The sequence below is a fragment of the Psittacula echo genome, assembly GCF_963264785.1.
Source record: "Psittacula echo genome assembly, chromosome: 10".
In the NCBI taxonomy this organism is placed as follows: Eukaryota; Metazoa; Chordata; class Aves; order Psittaciformes; family Psittacidae; genus Psittacula; species Psittacula echo.
In genome coordinates, this window is record NC_137741.1 from 16234557 (window position 1) to 16255343 (window position 20787).

The 20787-nt window shown below is 45.7% G+C and overlaps 1 protein-coding gene across 2 annotated transcripts in view; it reads left to right on the plus strand.

Moving 5' to 3' along the window:
• Positions 1-17589: 17589 nt before the first annotated feature.
• The window catches only part of ST8SIA2 (ST8 alpha-N-acetyl-neuraminide alpha-2,8-sialyltransferase 2), a gene marked incomplete at both ends in the record, with an annotated part of 29884 nt that continues 26686 nt past the window's right edge, over positions 17590-20787 (plus strand). For both annotated transcript variants that reach the window (XM_080626525.1, XM_080626526.1), the window contains one exon: positions 17590-17687. In XM_080626525.1, coding sequence (XP_080482651.1) covers positions 17590-17687 — 98 coding nt within the window. The remainder of the gene's footprint in view (positions 17688-20787) is intronic.

A 20787-nucleotide genomic window follows, 5' to 3' on the forward strand; every position in this document is an offset into this window, starting at 1 on the left:
GGCATGTGATGCAGGCACCTCAGGACACAGGGTGCTGGAGAGGAACATTATCTCTAGTCATGTAGTGTTTTCCATCTGAGTAGAGGACAGAGCCATTCTGGATAGAAAAGTGCTCACTGGTTCTGTGGTCCATCTTTACTCTGTTTGGTCTGGAGTTACTCTGAGATCGCCTCCAGTGGCTTTGTCCCTTCCAGTTGCAGGGTTACATCCATTTCCATCAGTTATAAGAATATTCCTTCATTGACTTCTCCCACTCAACTCAGGTTCATCTGATTTCATCTCACCCCACCAGTGACTTTTCTTCCTTTCTTTAAGGAAAAATCCAAGCAGGGCAGTTTAGGAGCCTGTGCTGGCAGAGAAGAGATGGGATAAGAAGGGCATTAAAGCACTGGAATAACTGAGGAGAGGGTTTATTCCTATGGCTTTTCTCCCAGGCCATCTTTGTCTTCACTATTTCCCGAGTTCTTCCTGGCTGTGGTGGCCAAGTCCCTCATCACTGCTTCTGCAGACCAGCAACGTTTACCAAGGACTAGTTGCTCAGATGGCTGACAAAAGCCAAAAGGTCTTGGATGTAAAACAACCTCCCTTGCATCCTGGAGGAGGGTTGACATCCTTGCTGCTAAGGTGAAGTCAAACAACACTTGGAAGACAGATGTTCCACCAGAAGAACATCCTTATTTGTTACAAGAAAGGAAAAACCTTTTTAGCCACTTTGGTGGAGCAGCAATGTCCAAGTGTTCCCTTTAATTCTCCTTAATCATGGTGTTGCTGATTAACGTTTGAATAGCGCTTCTAATTAGAAGAGACACAACCTCACCCTGCTGAGGAGGTGAATTCTCAGCTTCTACCACTCATTCCTGCATGTGCTGCCCTGATTAGGGCTTGAATAGGACAATGATTAAAGAGGTCACTGCCACTTTGCAACCTCTCAATAGCATAGCTACATTCTAGGATTTATTTTCAGCTAAGGCTTGAATAAATGTTTTGCAAATGTGAGCCACTCCTGACAAATGGGAAAAGCTTTTAAACCCTTCTGAGGCACTTTTCCACCTCGTTCATTGTTTCATCTCACAGGTCTCTGCCTGAGTAGAGCATACCCTGTTTGACCATAATGTGTTTCAATCAAGATTCTGGTTTAAGCATATGTATTTCACTTGTTCATCTATTTCATTATTCAAAGAGAAGCCGAAGCCTGGTGAAAAGCTGAGAAGTGTGCTATTGAAAAATCACTTCAGCCTCCTTGGGCAACAGTGTTTTGTTTAAGTTCTTCCATCCATTATGTAATTTATTACACTTATTAATTTGCAGTAAGCCTAACCAAAGTCAGGGCTCTGTTGTGCTAGGAACTATCCACATTGAAAGACAACTATACTCCTAATCTCCTAGGAGTTTTTGATCTCTGCTTGAGTCAATTATAACAATCCACTTAGAAAGACAGCTTTTCTATGCCTATCTCTGTTACAAAGCTGGGGAACAAAATGACCACTATTGACCTAAGCCTTGCTGGAAATGGGTGTACAGCCACGCATCTCCTAGTTACAGAGCACAGGCAGATGAATTCCTGCTACAGGAGCTTAAGAATTTACAGCCTGTTTTACTGCCTGTCTGCCAAAGCTTCTCTCCCTTCATCTTAACACCACAGCCCCTTCTGCACCATGTTCTGCAACATGTGGTGATGATGGCTTTGAAGGGTGCCAGAACCAGCTTGGATGCAACTGAGGTCCAGGCCCAAGTTGCCTTCTGAGAAAGAGGCAACAGCTTAAACCACTGCAGCAATATTCACATAAACCCATCTTTCATGTACATTTCTCTCCCAAAGATGCTGACTTTGGACACTGGGAGACCTCCTGCAGCACAATGCATTATTTTTTTCCTATAGACATGAAGTTAAAGACAGATGGGAAGTGTTTTGTGGCCTGCAGCATGCAGAACAGATGCTTTGTAGGCCGTTTTACAATAAATTCCTTTCATTGTCCTCATTTTCCTAAAAAGAACTGCAAAATCATCATTCAGAACTGAAGACATTTTCATAAATGGGACCTTGATGATATTTTCCATCCAGGTACCCAAAATCAGGCTTTGTGATACAAATGGACCCATTATGAAGAGGCAATGGGCTTTTGTAGCTTGAAATCATTACCAGACTATGTGGAACAGAAGCAGAAGCAGGTGAAAAGGGAGAGGCAAAGCCTGCAGCATAAGATCAATGGATCCGATTCAGCTGTGGGAGAGAAACAGATTTTACATAGAGCTAGGGAAAGAAATAATTGTCTAAGGGATCCTTCACTTCAGAAGTGTCTTTTCTGTAGTGCTATAGGTACCTAAATAGGCAAAAAGGCAACTATCTAGCTTTCTTTTCTTCTTTTAAAAGCCCATCACAAAAGCAACTTTTGTAATAGGTGCTTATGGGGGAATTGTGAGTGGTAGCACTTGGGAATGGATACTCAGCTTTCACTGTGCTGTGCCCGCTCCACATGAAAGATCTCCAGAGTCATGGTCAGCTCCACATCACACCCTCTCCCTGTTCATAGGAAGATGCCAGCAGTAGATACACCTCCAATGTGTGTCTTAGGGTGAACTAACACCTGAGCCTGCTCTGGAAAACTCATCTGTGGCTGCACATCCAGCACACCTCTCTTGGCTCTGCAATATGGTCCGGTCTTGAAGGTGTCAGCAGACCTGGACCCACCAGACAGCAAAGATCTCAATACTAAATAATGGTGGATTATCTCTTTCCAATCTATTTTATCTGGCATCCAGAGTGGTTTACTGAGTATCACTCCGTTTCTGAAAGCAGGGACATGAATGTTGTCTGGATCTGAGAGCCTGTATCACCCAGATCAAGCTAAATTCAGAGTCACAGCCCTCTACGGCAGAAAGATTCCTCTTCTCAGTGACAGGGCCTGCCAGCCATGCTCTGAGGCTCGTCAGAAAGGGAGATAGTGTTCTCTTGGCCTGGTCCATCGCTTGGTGTCACAGGAGCTCCAGGTGACCTTAGATGTCTGAAACTGTCAGAGTAAAATGGAAAACTGCTCAATTGACTTGGCATTTAACTTCCCACAGCAGCAGCACGGGAGGAGAAAGAAGAAGAGAAGAGAAAAGCAGGGGAGGAAGCATGCAGTTTGTTGAAAGACCCTTTTTGAAGGCAGAAGCAAAATGAGGTGGCACCCACCCACATGTACAGCTTATCTACAGAGCCCAAGTTCACACACTGCAGTAATGATCATCGTATAAATGCGAAGACATCTCTACCAGAACACTCCTTAGGATGACAATACAGCTGTGTGAGAGGTTTAAGTCAGTAGATCTAATACTGTCATTACAAGTATTAACTGTTTGCAGGAAGGAGTGTAGTTTTTTATATCATACAAACAAGGCAGCATATAATAAGACTCATTTCTCTTAAACAGTTACATTGAATTAAGGGTGAATTGTAAGGGTGCTGAGGCACTGGAATGGGCTGCCCAGGGAAGTTGTGAATGCTCCATCCCTGGTGCTGTTCAAGGCCAGGCTGGACAGAGCCTTGGGTGCCATGGTTTAGTGTGAGGTGTCCCTGCCCATGGCAGGGGGCTTGGAACTGGATGATCTTAAGGTCCTTTCCAACCCAACTATTCTATGATTCTATTTAGCAGCTCTTTCCTGGATTTCAAGATAGCTTGTTCCTTATGGGCTAGGGAGTGACAAGCTCCTGCACACGTTCAGTAGAAAGACAAGCAAAAAGGCTTCTCCTCTCTCTATCTGTGCCCTGACAGCTTCCCAGCCCTGCTAACTGGATTTCACCCAGTCTTCCAGAACTTGAATTGCTCATGCTCCATGGCCAAGTCAAACAAGGAGTTTTAGAGACCAGAGCACACTGGAAACACACTAACCTCTTCCAAATCTGCTCTTGGGAAGCATCAGCATCCCACCTGTGCAGAGTGCTTCAGATAACCTGCTATGGGTGGGTGAGTTCCTACCATGATATCTCGTGCAGAAGCAAGAGCCTGCTGAGTCTTGTGCTCAGTACATTACCTCTCTTGATACGTGTGGCTTCAGGGGTCCTCGTGTCCCTGATCGAAATTCAGAATTCTCGGTGACTTCCTTCCCCTTCCATTAACTTCCTAATGTCCCAGCTCTTCGAGGATTAGGGCCTGTCAGGCCCAAAGGCTATTCTTGGACCATTCTGCTTATTACACCCAGCAACAGCAGCCTGCACTGATAGCTCCTGCTATTGCAAAGAGAGGAGGGGCAGGCAGGAATAACTTTCCAAGCCAAAGCAATGTGAGTAGAGAGGTGGCTCTCCCTGTTTGGATGACCTAGCTCCAGACAGCAGCAGCTGAGACACAGCAGCAAAGTAGGGACAGAGGTTGGAGTTTAATGCCTCTGAAGGTGAAATCACCAGCAGTTAATAAATTGATGGAGCAGTGAAAATTTGTTTGCTTCCAACTAGAAATAAACATTTCAGGTGTGTGACAAGGTGGAAGACCTCTGCCTTAACCATTCTGCGCCCAGTAAGTATGCAAGGATGCTTTTAGTGACAAACTGTCTTTAAGGAGGCAGTATTTCCAGCCCATGCTAACAGGGAACCAAATTACTGCCCACTGGCACCTGGAGGAGGTAAGATATAAATTGGTCAAGGGCACGCTTACTTTTAAAAGTCAAAAATAACATGGCATATCATGTTAAAGTCAAAGTCGAGCATTGAAGTGTAGTGACTCATACACAATATAAATTTAAGTGTCATAACAGAGCAATAGTGGAGCAAATTGCTGCAAAATGCAGGGCCTGGTAGGTAGCAGCAGGGTATTGAGGATGAAGCTCACATAGTGATTTTAACAGGTTTTGAAATCTGCTGCCATAGCTTGGTGTTGATTGCTGTGATTTTATTTGGGTTTGTTAGAGCGTCAGATGTGTAAGCTCTCTGTGGAGGTGAGGGATGTATTCAGCTTATGCTCATTGTACAACTGAATCAACAATAACCTAACAAATAATAACTAATAAAACCAAGATTATGTGAAACCCTGAGCATGTTATGAACAGAGCAATCCTCCCAGGAGCAGAGGCAGCCAGAGGAAGGACGAAAGAAGAGGACACGCAAGAAACTAGTGTTGAAATAGCTGCTTTGCTGCCATTTCATTGAGTTCCTTAAGTACGTGTGTGTCACGGTCAGCTTGGCAAAGCACTCAGTACAAGACATTAAAACCACAACAAAACACCTTAAAACATCTAGAACAGGGTTATAGGTACCTCAGAGAGAGAGGGAGAGAGCAAATGAGCACACCTCAATACTAGGGAGCATTTCGGATAAATCCAAGAGCAACTGGTCAGAAATCCCTGTGTGTAAGGGCTTTTCTCTTGTCTCCGAGCTCTAGGTAGGCTTGGATGCATAGCAGGAAGATACATTTGTTTTGATGGAGGCATGCTCCAGGATGGAGAAGGGCATGAGAGTCTCAGCCTTGGAAAGTGCAATTCCCAGGCTTCGGCATCTCGATATAGCCTGTTATGAAGAGAAGAGTGATTGGAGAAACCCTAATAGGTGCTGCCTGTCACTAAAGCTAGATCTAATGGCAGCAGAAGATGAAGCTCAAGTTACTGTGGGTGATTCTACTGCACATGGGATTAGGCTTTTCTCTCCCACCTTACTCATGCCGTTGGTTGAGCTCTGCATGAGCAAGAAGTAGCAGCTCTGGCTCTTGCTTCAGCCAGGATGGCTGAGGGGTCCACGCTCTGCCCAGCCCCACTGCTTGCCTTCAGTGACAGAAGGGAACATTTTTATTCTCCACCACTTTACCAGGCACGCTTTCAAACCTAATTAAGCTTAGCGTTATCATTGTTTTTATCACATTAAGATCCCACTTGGCTCTCAGCAGCACAGACCACAAAGTCAACACTGCATCTTTAAACAGAAACAACAGATTTTGGTTCAATTAAAAATTCATTAAAATGTAAATTAGTTTGTAGGAGTTTTTCCTTCTAATGCCTATTCAGTGTGGCACTCTAATGGCACAAAGCATTAAGAGGAGGTTAACTCGCAGCACAGAGACAAATTGTTCTGTATATACTCACCTGTTTAAGTGATCTTGGAAAAGAATTTAACCCTTTTCCTTCATTCACCAGGATTCCCACCTTATTCCAATTGTTTGTTATGATCTTTGTTTGCCATGCTTTCTTAAGCCCAAAGTGAATAATTGACCTTATCCTGGAGCTTTGCATTCCCTTCTCCTTTGCAGCTCTTGGGGAATTCCTTTTCCCAACAAGACCTATCCTGAAAGCCAATTGTTTCCTCCCAGACCCTGTTAGATGTGCCAGAACAAACTTCCTGGATGCATATGATGATCTAACCACACACTTATTAAATCATTTGCCGCTTTTAATGTGCTATGAAACCACATGTGAGCATTATTCTTCTTATTTTCCTTATCATTGTAAACTCAGTCGCTATTGCAAGTTCATTAGGTGTCGTTAATTGCTAGCAACATATTCAGAACGTATGGTAAGCGCAATTTAATTGAGAACTAATTAACTTGTTATAGTTATCTCATTACATGCCAATTAAACTTTTGAGCATTCCTTTTCAGTAGATAAAGGAACAGTTAAAATCCCAGGGACCAAAGTCGGGGATGGTGTAAGGGAAGCTTTGCTGCCTTCATCTGTAACTCTGTTGCTGACAAGGGGTTTGCTTTGCATCTTGCATTACTGTAAGATTAAGGGAAGCCGAGGGAGTTCAGGTTAATTTAGTGTGTCTCTGAAGAGGCTGGGAACATGGAAAAAAGCTACCACTGATGGTGGGTTTATGTTTCATGAGAGGATCTGAAGGACCAGGGCCAGGAATTTCTGCTCTGTGGCTGAATCAATTTACAGGTTTTGGTAAACCAGCCTCCAGCTTTTCCCACATCTGCAATTTATATGAGGGAATATTTACACGCTATGCCCGATCCAGAGTTGGTGCAAAGGCATCTTTTGATCGTGGGCTTTGGAGCAGCATCTCTGTTCTACGTAATTTCAGGGGTCTCTCTCCAAACAAATTCCAGCTGATCACACGCAAGAGAGTTCAAGGCAGCATGATTGACTGTACCTGCCCCCTACCAGCACTGTGATCAAGTCACATTTGCCTAGTTTATGTTTCTTGCCTTTCTCTGCATGAAAGTGTCAAGCAAACAAAGGAGAGAAGCAATGGAGGGAAAAAAGCAAAGCCATGCGAGTACAAAGTGCTTCCCAAAGACATAAAATAAGCAGCTGGAAAAAATTGGTAACAATACTGCCTTTAATCTCTAAGACAACCAGGTTCAGTTTTCTTAGATGATACTAGTAACATCTATGGCTTAAAAATATATAACACAAAAATCAACCTGTAGCTGAGCCATTAAGTTCACAGTGTCACTGGAATGTTGGCTTCAAACACAAACCAAAACCTTTGAAAGTGAGAAGAATTCAGGAGGGTTTTATTAAAGTCAGAGGTAACTCTTCTGGCACTATTGAAGTGAAGGATAAAGTCACTGAAGGGGTAGATGGTTAATTTCTGTTTTCCTTGCTTACTGAAATAACTGTGTGAGAAACTTGGAAAATACATGACGGGACAAGTGGGCAGGTTCTGTGGCCAACTGCACAAGGCTTTGCCCTGAGCAACTTTCCCCAGGTAAAGGAGTCATTGCCACAAGGGGTGTGAAAGGAAGTCCAAGAATGCTACTGCTCTGCCACTGGTACCTCAATGCAACACAGAGCTTGATCTGACATGAATCGAAATGGCTTGGGTGTAAAGCAGAATTAGCATGAACCAATATCTTTTGTTAGGGTGGAGAATCATCCCCCAGTCCAGATGCTACCGCTGGTTCAGGGTGTTGATTCATCTACAGTGAGAGCAAACCACGTTCTGCTAGAGTAAAGATGTACGAAGAAGTGTCAGGAAATGAAGCTAGAACAAGGAGGCAGAGCAAGCTGCTTCAAAGTAATGCAAAAGAGTGCCTGTGAAGATGAACCTGAATTTAAACCACAGGGGAGAAGAGTGTTAATGTAATACCCATCTCATGTGGGCTTTCCAATAAGGCTATAATACAGCAAAAGTAGCTGAAGAGGTTTTCTCACAGAGTTTTCCAATTCCATAAACCCAAGAATGCACAACTCTTCTGGAGACCTTTCATGTTCTTAGCTTGCTGAATCCAAATATTTACGTAGGTATCCCATAACCTTTGTCTTTTAAGTAGATAGCACTGCTCAAGTAGAAAGGGTGTGTGGGATATAGCACTGCATACCAGAAGCCTCAAGAACTCCTTGGTGTTTCTACCCGGGATGTGCTAAGATGGCAATACTTGCACGGTGAATGTGTTTTTACTGTGTGTTTTTATGATGTTTTCATTATGTGCTTTTATTACATGATTATAAGCTGCTAGAATGGAAATAGGAATGATAAAGCTTGATTGATTATTATATTCCCATGTATAAATGGGTATTATTTTTTTCCACACTAGGAATCTATGAATGACAGACAAGTTTAATTGGGAAGTAAGTCCAAGCATTGGAGTAGTTAAATCCAGCTTGTCAAGTCAATGCTGATGCTTCTGAGCCGCCTTCAAGCCATCAGACCTCAGCTTTGCACATCTGGGGAGGCAACTGGAAGACTTTGTGCCATGTGCCCCCACAGATCTGCAGGAGCCTCAGCCCACACCAGGGTTACCTCCTGAAATCCCAAAGCTGAAGCAGAAAGTAAACTCAAAAACAAAACGGGGTGGCCAAGGCTTTTGCTTAGGATTTTGTTCCTGATGAGGTCTAATTTATACAACAGAGTCGAGCGTTGTAAAGTGAGGCTGTGCCCTCATTTACAGCTCAATATTTTGTGATGGGAAAGTTCTGATGAACGCAAATGAATACCCTATGCTCCCCCCTGCCCTCCCCCCAGCACAGTGCAGCCCCTTGCTATGCTGCTGCAGGTCCCACTTGTGGCTGCACCATTCTGGTGAAATCCAGGGTTTGCTCTGGTTCTAATCAAAGAACCACTTTGATAACATCTCTTTATGGTAGCCACAGTAACGGGCTCTTCATCAGGGGCTGCAAGGACTCAGCACCTCGCAGAATCAGGCCTTTCAGTGAGTTCAGAGTTAATCTTTGTGCAGTTCCCTCAGGCAATACTGTACTTCATAAACGTCCCCATCTGCCAGTGCAAGTATTCATCAGGCCGACGAGCGCTGCGACTGGTTTCAGCTGACACAGATTCTGCCTCTTTTTGTGCTATATTGGAGGCCTATTCTCTGCAATACTCCTTTCATTGTTCATCTACCCTGGAGACGGCAGCTCGCTGTGAAACGTATCTCCTGAGCATCTCAATGTGAACAGAGCCTTTCCTCTTACAGACCCGAGATAGCTGTCAGTATCCGAAATTCCATATAAAGGCCCTTGAATGAGGTGGCGGGACCAGGAGGGAAGCATGGTTGAGGTGTGCACTGGGAGAGGAAACACCCTGTCTCTCAAGGAAGCAAAACCAAGAGTCCTCCTGTAATTTATTTATAGAGAGCAGCAAGGGAAATCTTTCTTGTTCCTCCAGATAAAATTTGCCCATTCCTTGACTCCAATAATTCAACAGCCTCACAAGAACTGGAAGTATTTCCTCATCCTCTGTAGATTTTGTGCCTTGTATTGTTGCTTACTAAATATACACCAGCATACCACTTTACTGCAGCATGCAAGCTTGTGATCTTTGCATGGCTTCTTCCCCTCCAGGAGCACCATAAATAAATCACTAGGTCAGGAAGGCTGTTGCGTGCCTGTGGTCTTTCTTCCCCATGCTCTCCCTTTTCGCCTCTCCTTATTCCTCCTACGCTTGTAGGCTTAAACCTGCCTGCAGTGTTATGTCCAGTCTCCCCCTTCTGCTGTGTTAGGTGTGATCCAGCAGTAGATCAATCATTCGTATTCCTCGCCACAGAGGACATTAATGGTCTAAGATCAGAGCAAAAATCATATCTAGGCACAAGCTGCACTGAAGTTTTCCTTCCCTAGGAACATGCTTACTGGACTAACAAATCAGATTTCCCGAGTGGTGGGTTTTCAAGTGAGTGGTGCTGCTTAACCAGGGTCATGTATTCAAAAACATTAATTTGTGATCCAGAAAGGTAGTATGATGTTGAGAATATCCTGTCCCTTTTGTTACTGGGGTGTTTCCAATGCCCCAAATGGGTTTTTTTGGATCAAATCTAGGTGATTTTTTCCCAGTGTTGGGCATCAAGAAGCAAGCTCTGGGCAAAGAAGTTGTGCTTTTGCTGCCACAGGAGAAGTAACCTGGAGACCATGCTCTCCCTGTTGCTTCTGGCTAAAGCTCTTAGGGAGAAATCCCTCTGCCATACTTTAGTCTTTCAAAATTCCCTTTGTTCTGAAGCCCAAACCATTCACTCACCACAAAAGGCATAAAGGATGAGAACTATTAGAATGGAAGAGGAGAAAAAAAGCATTTATTATTGATAGGGGCAAAAAAACAGTGACTATAGACAGAAATAAAGTTGTTTTCCAGAACTGAAATAAGGTTTTGTATTAAAGGCCTTTTGCACAGCATTGTTTTAGCTGTTAGCAAGAAGTGGAGGGATGAAAAACTTACATTCTTTATGTGGTCCCTTAAGATTTTGTCATTTTTGCTAAATGGAACATACTGTTGCATCTCCTGTTTTCCTTGCAGGAAAGTTATTTCCAAAGGACTGTGCGTGCACACGATTTCCTTTTATTTTCTTGGTTGTTTTAATTCTTCTAAGTTTAGTTTAGATTGGATATAAGGAGGAAGTTCTTTACTGTAAGGGTGGTGAGGCACTGGAATGGGTTGCCCAGGGAAGTTGTGAATGCTCCATCCCTGGCGGTGTTCAAGGCCAGGCTGGACAGAGCCTTGGGTGACATGGTTTAGTGTGGGGTGTCCCTGTCCATGGCAGGGGGGTTGGAGCTAGATGATCTTAAGGTCCTTTCCAATCCTAACTATTCTAGGATTCTATGATAATTGCTGATGTAATCTTCTTGTTTTGCAAAGATTTACATCAAACTTTTCCTAAGGACTGTAAGCAGACCACAGGGCAAAGCAAGCCAGCCTTCTTGCAGGTTTACTCAGGTGTGCTTGTCACTAAGGTGATAGATTTTCAAGTGGTTAGCAACTCTGTTTTGGATGGCACCCAAAGGAAGGTTATAAAGATTTCCTCTTCATCTATTCTTGTTCCTCACCTCTGATTTCTCACAGGCAGAAACGCTCTGAAGTTGCAAGCTAATATTGCAAGAGACCCCCCTCTCATACTTCGTGGTGCCCATACACAGCTTATTTCTTCATCCAACATATAGCATTGTTTATCCAAACCAGGTAGACTGACCTCCTTGACACAGTTGTGGAGAGTAATTGGGTTTCTGTCAAGTATAGGACAAGATTAATCAAACCTGCCAACTTGAAACAGGACAAAACCAGAGTCAAACATGACCTGCGCTTTAAAGGCCATGAAATGCAGAAGGAAGTACTGCGATGAAGGTGTGCTGCAGAAACAAACCTCAAAGACATGCCACATCTCAGCAGCTTTGAACTGAGATGAGAGACAGAATTCAAAACTGGATGAGGTCTTAGTTTGGCATCTGAAGCCTCTATCTGTTTATCAGACACTTAAAGTCTATCATTACAAGTGAGAAATACTTCTCAGTTTGGAATTATCTTGGAGGGGTGCACTGTTAAGTTCAAATCATTGCTAGCTATATGCAAGAAATGCGCATTCTTCATACATACACTAAGCACATGTGCCTATTCTCAGTCAGTGAAAATATGGCCTTGCTGGGTCAATTATTTCTCTATGGGATAGGAAGAACAAGGGCAAAGTGTGTGGATTAGGGTAGAGGCAGGGAACAGGGCAGGTGTCTTGTGCTGTTTCTGATTCATGTCTATCAGCAAAGGGCTGCTTTGTTGCTCTGATGAATGTATGAGAAAATTGCTGCAAATGCAGGCTTGGAGGCAAGGCTGGGACAGCTTGGATCAGCCTCGACACTGGGACTGACCCTTGGGCACTCACTTTCGGCTGTGGAGTTTCACACAGGTCAATGGAAATACAGCATCATCTATGCTCTTTGAAATTGAAGCATCTTTTAGCCCTTTCTTCTCCTGCCTACAGCCTTGGGCACTGCAGTGGCCTTCAGCATATCAAGGATGAGCAAAACATACCCAGGTTTGAGACACTGCCCCAAAAAAGGGTCCCCCCCTTTATGTGTATATATATATATGCACACACATGTTCACACACAGCACTGCCACCCAGTGGCTTCCTAATCACAAAGGGGGGGGGGGGATGTGCAAACTTGTTTTAGGGTTTTTCCCAAAAAATACCATTAATATGGTATAAAAACTTCATACAAGCACAAGCTCAGCTCTGCCTTCCCAACCTGGATGTGCCCGCTTGGCACTCACACAGGACCAGGCTGTAAAAGCTGTGCAGCTGGAAGCATCAATACATTAACATCAGGTTGGGCTCACAGGCAGTTTGCAATTGTCACACACATTCCAGGTTTTCCCTTTCTTCTGCCTTTCCCCTTTTCTGTGGGTGCGTGGTTAATTGCAAGGGGGAGGATAGCAGACCTTATCTCTCATGACTAGTGGTGGCAAAACTGAAGAATTGTTTTCATTACCAGGTAGAAGGCTTTTCACATGCAAATAATCGAGATCATTGTGAATGTGGCATTTTTATTAATCCAAACCAGCTTATCTGACCAAAGAGAAAGTAAGATTGTTCTTGTTTTATATCAAACATTTTGCTCTGACAATGGCGAGTTATATTTGATGAAATGTTGCATGAATCACACCATCTATGCAATTCACTGCAGGAGAGAAAGAAATAGAAAGAACTAAATGAATGGGGTTGGGTTTGGGGATGTTTGGGTGTGGGTTTCTTTGCTTTTTCTCTTTTTTCTGTTTAGGACACTTCTAAATGCCAGTCAAATGATGCCAGTTTACATAAGTGTTTTAACTTCTCTTCTTCAACATCAAAGGAACTGACGTGGTTTTATAGATGTATTTTTGTCTCTCTATTGTGTGCACTTCCTCTTCAGACACTGGGAAAATAAGGTCACACTCCCTACTGAGTCCATCCTTTTCTATTGATTTTACTTTCTTAAAATCCTAATAGAGCTTGAAATTAATACAGTCTAATTTTCTTGTGCCTTCCTTGTGAACCCCCATAGCTTTCTTGTTGCTGCTACACCACTCTGGCTATAAAGAAGATGATAGACTTGAAGTCCTCCTTCCTAGGGCAAAAATCCCTGAAAATAGAAAATCAGGAGGGTTTTGGCCCTTTTTCCAAGGAAGTAAAGGCTCTCCCTTCCAGTCTGAGGAGCAGGGAGGCTTCTTCACTCAGTTCAACAGGGGACAGAACACAGAATGTTACAGACCCCTCTGATGTGGCTAAATCCAGATTCACCGATGTCTAAATGCCTATGCTAGGGCTACATCTCAGTGCTGTCTGCTTCTCAAAAAGGAACCATATTCATATCCTCCTGACCATGACAAACAATTTGTCCAGCATTGGCAGGGGGTTGGAACTAGATGATCTTAAGTTCCTTTCCTACCAAAACCATTCTACAATTCTATATAGGAGTCCTGTAGCAAGACTCACAGCTCCTAGAGGAAGCAGGTGAATGTGTTCTAGTAATGGACCTAGCTGCATTGGGATCCAGCTGGAAAGCATCTACCCAAGGGTAAATAAAGCCAGGTGAGGAAACTGACAGCTCTGGAAGGTGCTTGGTGACTGTCAGCATTTCTCCATCTGTGAGCAAAGATGCTGGATTGCTATGCTCCAATCCCTTGTTCTGCACAGAAACCATAACGAGCATTCAGGAGAAGGTAGAGAGCATCAAACCTACTGAATCAGCATCCTTCTTTCCTGGTAATGAACTTTCTGTGGAGTAAAAGACACTTCATGCCCCTGAAGAGTGGCCTGACTTTCACGGGAGAGACTGAAGGTTTCATTGGAGAAAGCACTTAGAAGCAGGTTCGTTGCCAATAATGAGGCAGAGAAACATGACAACCCGGTTAATACAGGCTCCCATTTGTCATGCCCATTCATCAGAGTACTGTTCAGCTGTATAAAATGGGCTGTAAACTTTGTTCATTTGGGCTGACGGGTATGAGGAAGGCTATGTGTATATTATGGTGTTACAAATTTGATGGAGAAAGGTCCCTTGAGACCTCTCGCTGCACCAAGTCTTCTCATTCGTCATAGTACGGCAAAGACTTCATAGGTCATCTTCTCTGTCCCTCCTTTGCTTGTTCAGGAGCCACTGCCTTTGTCAATAACGCTTCTTACATAGATTAAAAGCATTTTAAATATGTATTATTTTTGCATTCCCTGTGTATCTGTGCCTTTCATACCCACATCTTAAATTCATCACCTCTCTGCCAGTTGTTTGTAAATGTCCCAAGGTGTTTAACTCTTATTCTCTGAATCCTCTGAGCTATTGTTGGTGAATGTGGTTATTACATATTCCTGATATTTCTCAAAGGTCAGAAAGAAAATGTAAAATGCTATTTCTTTTCTCTTCCCCCTTCAAAGCAGCAACGTGCAATATTGTTCTGGTGCACTTACTTTTGCCTTTATGCCAAGATATTTTTTTTTAACTACACGTTATTGTATTTACTGCAAATGTTCTGGATACAGAATTATTTCCTCAAATTATTAGGAACTAGAAGATATAATAGCCTTTTATTCTGTTTCAGGACATATTACTCTAGCACAACAGTCTATTTGCGACAGTTTGCTCTCATCTTCCTGCAACCCATCTTACAAATGAGACATAAAATTGAGGCTCTGGACGCTTACAGACCCAATCCAGCAACATTTACGCACCTGTTTAAATCTGAATCATGTGAAGATTCATAGCGAATGGAATGCGCAGGATGACTAACACTTGAGGAACTACAGCAATTTCTCCAGAGCAGTTTTGCAGTTCTTCAGGATAACGAGCAACGCATGAAACGAGGGTGCATTATTTCCTCCCAAAATCTGGCCAGGATGCTGTAAAGGATGGACTTGGAGTGAATGCAGAATAAAATGTCTTCTCCTGCAGTCAGTACCTATTATATTTGTTTCTTTCTACCACTACAGTAAGACTCCTGATCGTGCAGAGCTTAGTACAAAAAGATCTTTAGGTTTTCATCTCAGAGTCACACTTGGTGATGTTATACAGCCTCATTAATTGATTACACAATAATTCAGCAAGCTGCTCTGCTCCTGCATCTTCTATATTGCTTGCTGCCTCCTCACTCACAACCAGCTGTTCTTCAAGGTCCTGGTCCCTGTGTTTGAAGCCTGATCAGCTGAAGAATGACCTTTTTCTCCGACCTACATCTTTCAGAGGAATAAAGCAGCAGATGACACCAAGTAGAGGATTCAGAGAGCTCTTTGTGCAAGCCCCTAGCAGCAGAGCTCTTCAGTGAAGGGTGTGAAGCTTAACTCCCAGCTTACCCTGCAAGGAGGGTTTTTATTTCATTTCAGTGAATAGCAGCATTTCCATTGACTTATGCAGGAGCACAGTCGAATCCCAGCATGCCTTTTAAGACAAGCTACTCCTCAGCAGAAGCATCATCTCAGCAGATAGGACAGCCCTGCCCCTGCGAAAGTCCTCATCCAGGCAAGAGACTCCCAACACACTCTGATCAATCTCCCACTTATTGCACAGATTTCTGCTCTTTCATGTCATCATAGTGATTGGCAACTGGAACAGAAAGACAAAAGAAGCCAAAACACCAACTGGGATGGAGCTGAAAGAGATGTATCTCCATCTGTATTCCCACAGATGCTTAAGCTGGGGAGCCAGCTGCAGTGTGGTGCTCTGCCCCTCTGCATCTTGGGAAACTCGGATGTCCATCTCTGCACCAGCAAGCTCACCTCAAAGCCTGAGGTTTCCTCATCCTCAGGCCAGTCACACTGCTGTGAAACTCCAGAAACAGGGTGAGCAAAAGGAGCCCAAGAAGAATAGAAGGAAAAATGAGACTTTTCTCAGGTTTATGCAGAAGGTAAATTATGGGGCTACTTATATCACCTAAAATCGCTTTCTCCCCAGAGGCCTGAATGTGCTCTATTACAAAAGCTGTGTATGGGATTGTAAATTTGCCATATACACTACAGTGTAATTGTACCAGACTCAACTATGTTGTATTTTTTTACCTATAAATGTAACGGTGATTTGTTTGCCTCCTCTTTTTACACGAGTTTCAGCATCTCCAGGAAAGCACCTTCCACCATTTAATCCAGACAAAAAGTCTTTTGTTGAGCATGCCTTCCCGTACACAACACACAACAGGAGTTACACGTTCCCATATTAATGGGCACACTCCTGTGCAGAGCACCTCAGCATCCTCGGTAGGAATCACACATTGACAGTGTTTCACGCCCTGAGCAACATACTTTTGTATTGATGCAAAGCGCCGTGCACTGAAGGGAAGGTGGCAGCTTTCCAAGTGGCCCCAGTTAATAGCTCTGTTTTGCTTAATGGTGCCTCCCATTCAGACTAAAGATGCTGTTTTAAATATGTAAGCAATTAGTATCTCTCTCTCTCAACACATCTGTGCTTCTTCTATCTGCTGCATTATAAATCCACCGCGTCCCTCTCCAGCTCACTGGTGTGTGTATCACCAGATATTGCCATTATCAGCAACTTTCTGGTCTGAAGGGATTATGCTTGCATTTGGAGACTCTCAGCCAGGCTGGCCTTGACTCACCCCAGCACAGCGGGATGCTCCTCTCCAAGGTTGGCCCTAGACTATGATAACAGGGGTATGACCTCTTAGTCTTTTCTTGGCTGTTCTTGGATCCAGACAATCCCTTTCTCCTTCTTCCCAACTTTCCTCCACTTTCATCTACCTTTCTGGATAGAAGATGCAGCCTTTTCTGTCCATGACAAAGCCTGCAGGAGGCTGCTCACAGGGGCCGTGAGCATGACAGAGACGCATCCCAGCGCTTCAATAGCAGAGCCTCTTGCGCACCTAGGGCTCAAATAAATCCTGCGTGTTCAAACTCCAGTGAGATTTAAAGAGATGTGGCCAGATCGGTACGGATGTCATGGTCTGTATTTATAGTAGTGCAAAGAATTATTGTTACTGAAATAGGAATTAATAGTAATAGAAGTAGTTAATGGTGATTGATAGTCATAGTGATCATCATCTCCTTTTACACAGTGTTTTCCATCCCGAAAGGTCCGCTATACTGTGCACACCTTTCAAGGGAGGACAAGGTGCCACCACCACCGCCGCGAGCAGCAGTTGGCTTTGTCTGATTTACGACAGTTTTTGCCCTTTCGGTGAGAAACCTCCCGTCCCCCAAACCCCCCACCCTGACCCCGCCGCGAGGGAGGGGATGCTCCGCAGCCGCGCAGGCGGCAGGTCCCGAGCATCCCCCGTGTATCCCCTAGGGGGGACGCGCCGCAAACTTTGTCTGCGGGAGGTGGCGAGGGCAGAGCCCGCCCCAAGCCCCCTCCCCGCGCCGGGCGGGGCGGGACGGGCGCTCCGCGGGCGCCGGGGGGCGGAGCGGCCCCGCCGGGCGGCGGCGGCGGCGCTGAGCCGGGACGCGGCTCCGCGCTCCGCACCCCGCGGAGCGGCCCGGTTCAGCCCAGCCCAGCCCGGGAGCCATGCCGCTGCCGTGCCGGGGCTGGACGCTGGCGCTGCTCACGCTGCTAGTGGGGTTCCTCATCTTCGCCGATATCTCTGAGATCGAGGAGGAGAGCGGGTAAATAAATACCCCCTTCCCCGGCGCGGAGGGGTGCGGGAGGGCGCGGAGGAGAGGGGTGCTGGAGGCGGCAGCGAGGAGGCGGCAGTGGTGGTGGCGGCGGTGGTGGAGGAGAAGAAGGGGGCGGGCGCCCGGACAGTTTCTTTGTCTCCGGCTCTCCCGGTTCTCGCCGTGCCGAAGTGGGAAGGAGCTCGCTCCGCTCCCGCGTAGTGCCGCGGAGCCGGCGCAGCCCCGGGCGGGACCGCCCCGCCGCCGGGCAGGATGGGGCGCGGGGCCGCGGTCCGGGCAAGGGTGCGAGAGCTGGTACCGGTCCCGTTAGAGACGCTGAGGTGCCGGTCCTGGTAGGGATGCTCCATAAGGTGCAGGTCTGGGTAGGGATGCTGGAGCGGATACCAGTCTAAAGAGGTGTTGGAGCAAATACTGGTCTGGAGAGAGGGGTGTGGGCACTGGCAGTGCTGATGGGCTGATGGAGCGGGTCTTTAAGCGGGATGTCGGTGCAGGCAGTCTGCTGGCCGCGGCTGGTAGGGCAACTTGCAGCCCAAAATGTTGGGTGCTGGTGCAGCTGGGCGTGGTGGAGAGGACACCAGCCCGCGGGGGTGATGAATGAAGGACCAGTCTTAAGGGTGGTGGAGCAAGGACCTGCCAGCGGGGTAGGAGAGGGTGTGCAGGGACCAGTTGGGTGGTGGTGATGGAGCAGGGTGGGAGAGCTGAATCCATAGGCTGCATCTAGGGCTTTGTGATTACCCCTTCCTGATCACTTCCATGGTGGGTGTTTACCTGCAAGTGCCCTGTATGGCAGGGGCTAATGCAGCCCCTAAGTCTGAGGAGGTAAACAACACCCTCCATACTCCATAAACCACATCTCTGAAGGCTGCTGGAAACTTAGGGGATGAGAGGAGCAAATGTAGAGAGCAGGGTTTGCATTAACTTGAGGAACTCGCTACAGCGGTGTGGGAAAACAAATCATTTTTGTAATGTGGGGTGCACTCGTAGTGCCCAAATGGCACAAGGGCTTTCTGTAGCATTGTCCACTGTGTTACAGCAAAACAAACACCTGCCTGAAATCAGAAGTGAAATGCAGTGATATTTGTCATTGTTTCATTGTTATATTATATTGGGTGCTGCAGGCAAGAAGTGCTTAAAGGTCAGGAGCCGAGTCCAGAAACATCCAGCACTGGGCTGTAGGTTACCAGGCTGGATGAATTGTTGCTCTGCAATGAGCTGGCACTATCTATATAATAATAAAGGAAATGAAAAGCTTCTGAGGTTTCCTCCCCCGTCGGACAGGCTGCTCCGATCCCTTTGCTTTCCTCCCATCTTCTTTTCTGGCTTCTGTTCTTCTCTCTCCTTGCCTATCTGTTAGATCTGCCTGCTAGAACTTGCTGTGCCCTTATTGAAAATCTATTCTGTTTTGTTAGTTACTTGTCCTGTTTTCCACCCTGGTTCATTAGGGATTCCCAGTGTTGTGGGTGTACTGGAAATTGAATGTTTGCTGGTTGCTTATCTCCAAGCCCTCGTATCTGAGTTTGTTGCTGTAGTTTCTCCAAGGGAGTACTGCCAAGCAGTGCAGTGGCAGAGATGGCAACAGGGTCAGATGAGTTCTGTAGAAACAACGAGCAGCTTGTTTATACAGCATTCCAGCATGCACGAGGTAACTGAAAAGGAGAGAAGCACTCTACACCCCAGGTTGTAGAGGTCCTGTGCTTCCGACACAGGGAATCACAGAGCAGAGGTGGGACCCTGCTATATCAATAAGTAATCATGAAGTAGGGCAAACTGACCCTTTCTCTTGGTTTGCCCTATCTCACACCCTTCTTTTCCTGATTGCTTCTCCAAAATGGTTCGGGTTTGGTGAGCTCAAACACCAACACAGCAAGGGGCTGAACAATGTTCATCTTACATCTTATGCTCTTAGCCCAGGAGCCTGGCACAAAGAGCACTTCGTCTCTGTGTGCTGCAGTGGTACCAGGAATGGTCAAGACATTGCTCTGATCTGGCTAAAGTACATCGCTGAGGAGATGTGGAAAAGCCGAGTGCCTCATCTGCAGCAGGTCAAGAGATGATAAAGGGTTTTGAACTTTGAGGGCCCCATGATAACATCATGTTTTGCAGACAGGTCCTGCAGGTAAAGGGGACTCTGTGACAGCAGGCAATGCAAAACAGTGTAGAGAAATAGACCCTTCCAAAGTTTTCCAGGAGCTCTCTGTATGTCTAGGAGGAAATAACTCCTCTTTGTTAGAGACTTGCTCGGTACCATATATTTGTGCGGCTCTCCTCCAGGTCAGGGATATTTGGCTGATGGATCGTGTAGTTCAGCATCCTCCTCCATACCCCATAGAGCACCTTGGCTTTGGCCAGCGCAGCCCAAGCCTTAGGGAAAGCAAAGAGCTAGGCAAGCACGAAGGGGGGCTGGGAAATGCAGGCAGGTGCAACTCTTTTCTTCTCTTTCCTTGGCATCCAAACACTCTCTAATTATTGTGAGGAGTGAACAGCTTGCCCACTTTTACACATACCCTGCCCCCTGCCTGCAATTTGGGTTGTCTTTGGAAGAATATGCCTCATACGGGTGGGAGCAGGGGGGAACATATTTCTCTCACCTACAGATACTGAGAAATTGCAGAAAGAAAGAACAAAATGGTCATTAGGTATAAAGTAAAAATACAATATTGCTGGCAAAAGGACAAAAAAAACAACCAAAGAAACAAGCTGTTTTCGCAGACAATAAGTTCCCAGCATCGCAGGTGAAGAGAGGCAGGAGCTAGGGGCGAGTGGAGCTGCTCTGCCTGCCAGAGGCTGCTGAGAAAGATGTTTGCTCCTTAAGCAGTCCCGCTTTGCTCCTCCAGGTATTCCTACACCACCTCTTGCAGCCCAGAGATACTGAAACAAAGAAGTGTCAGGGCAAGGATGAACATTCAGCAGTTTCTTGCTCCCGATGCCGTGTCGCTCCCATTAGCCTGTCCCTCCCACCCTGCAGCCACCCCTGCCACATCCCTGTCGTTGTGCGTATAGATCACCCATGGACACAGCGCTGGTGCTGCGGGATGGCAGCGGGCAGGCAGACGGCAGGCAGCCACGCTCATCCTGCTCACCTTGGCTCGCT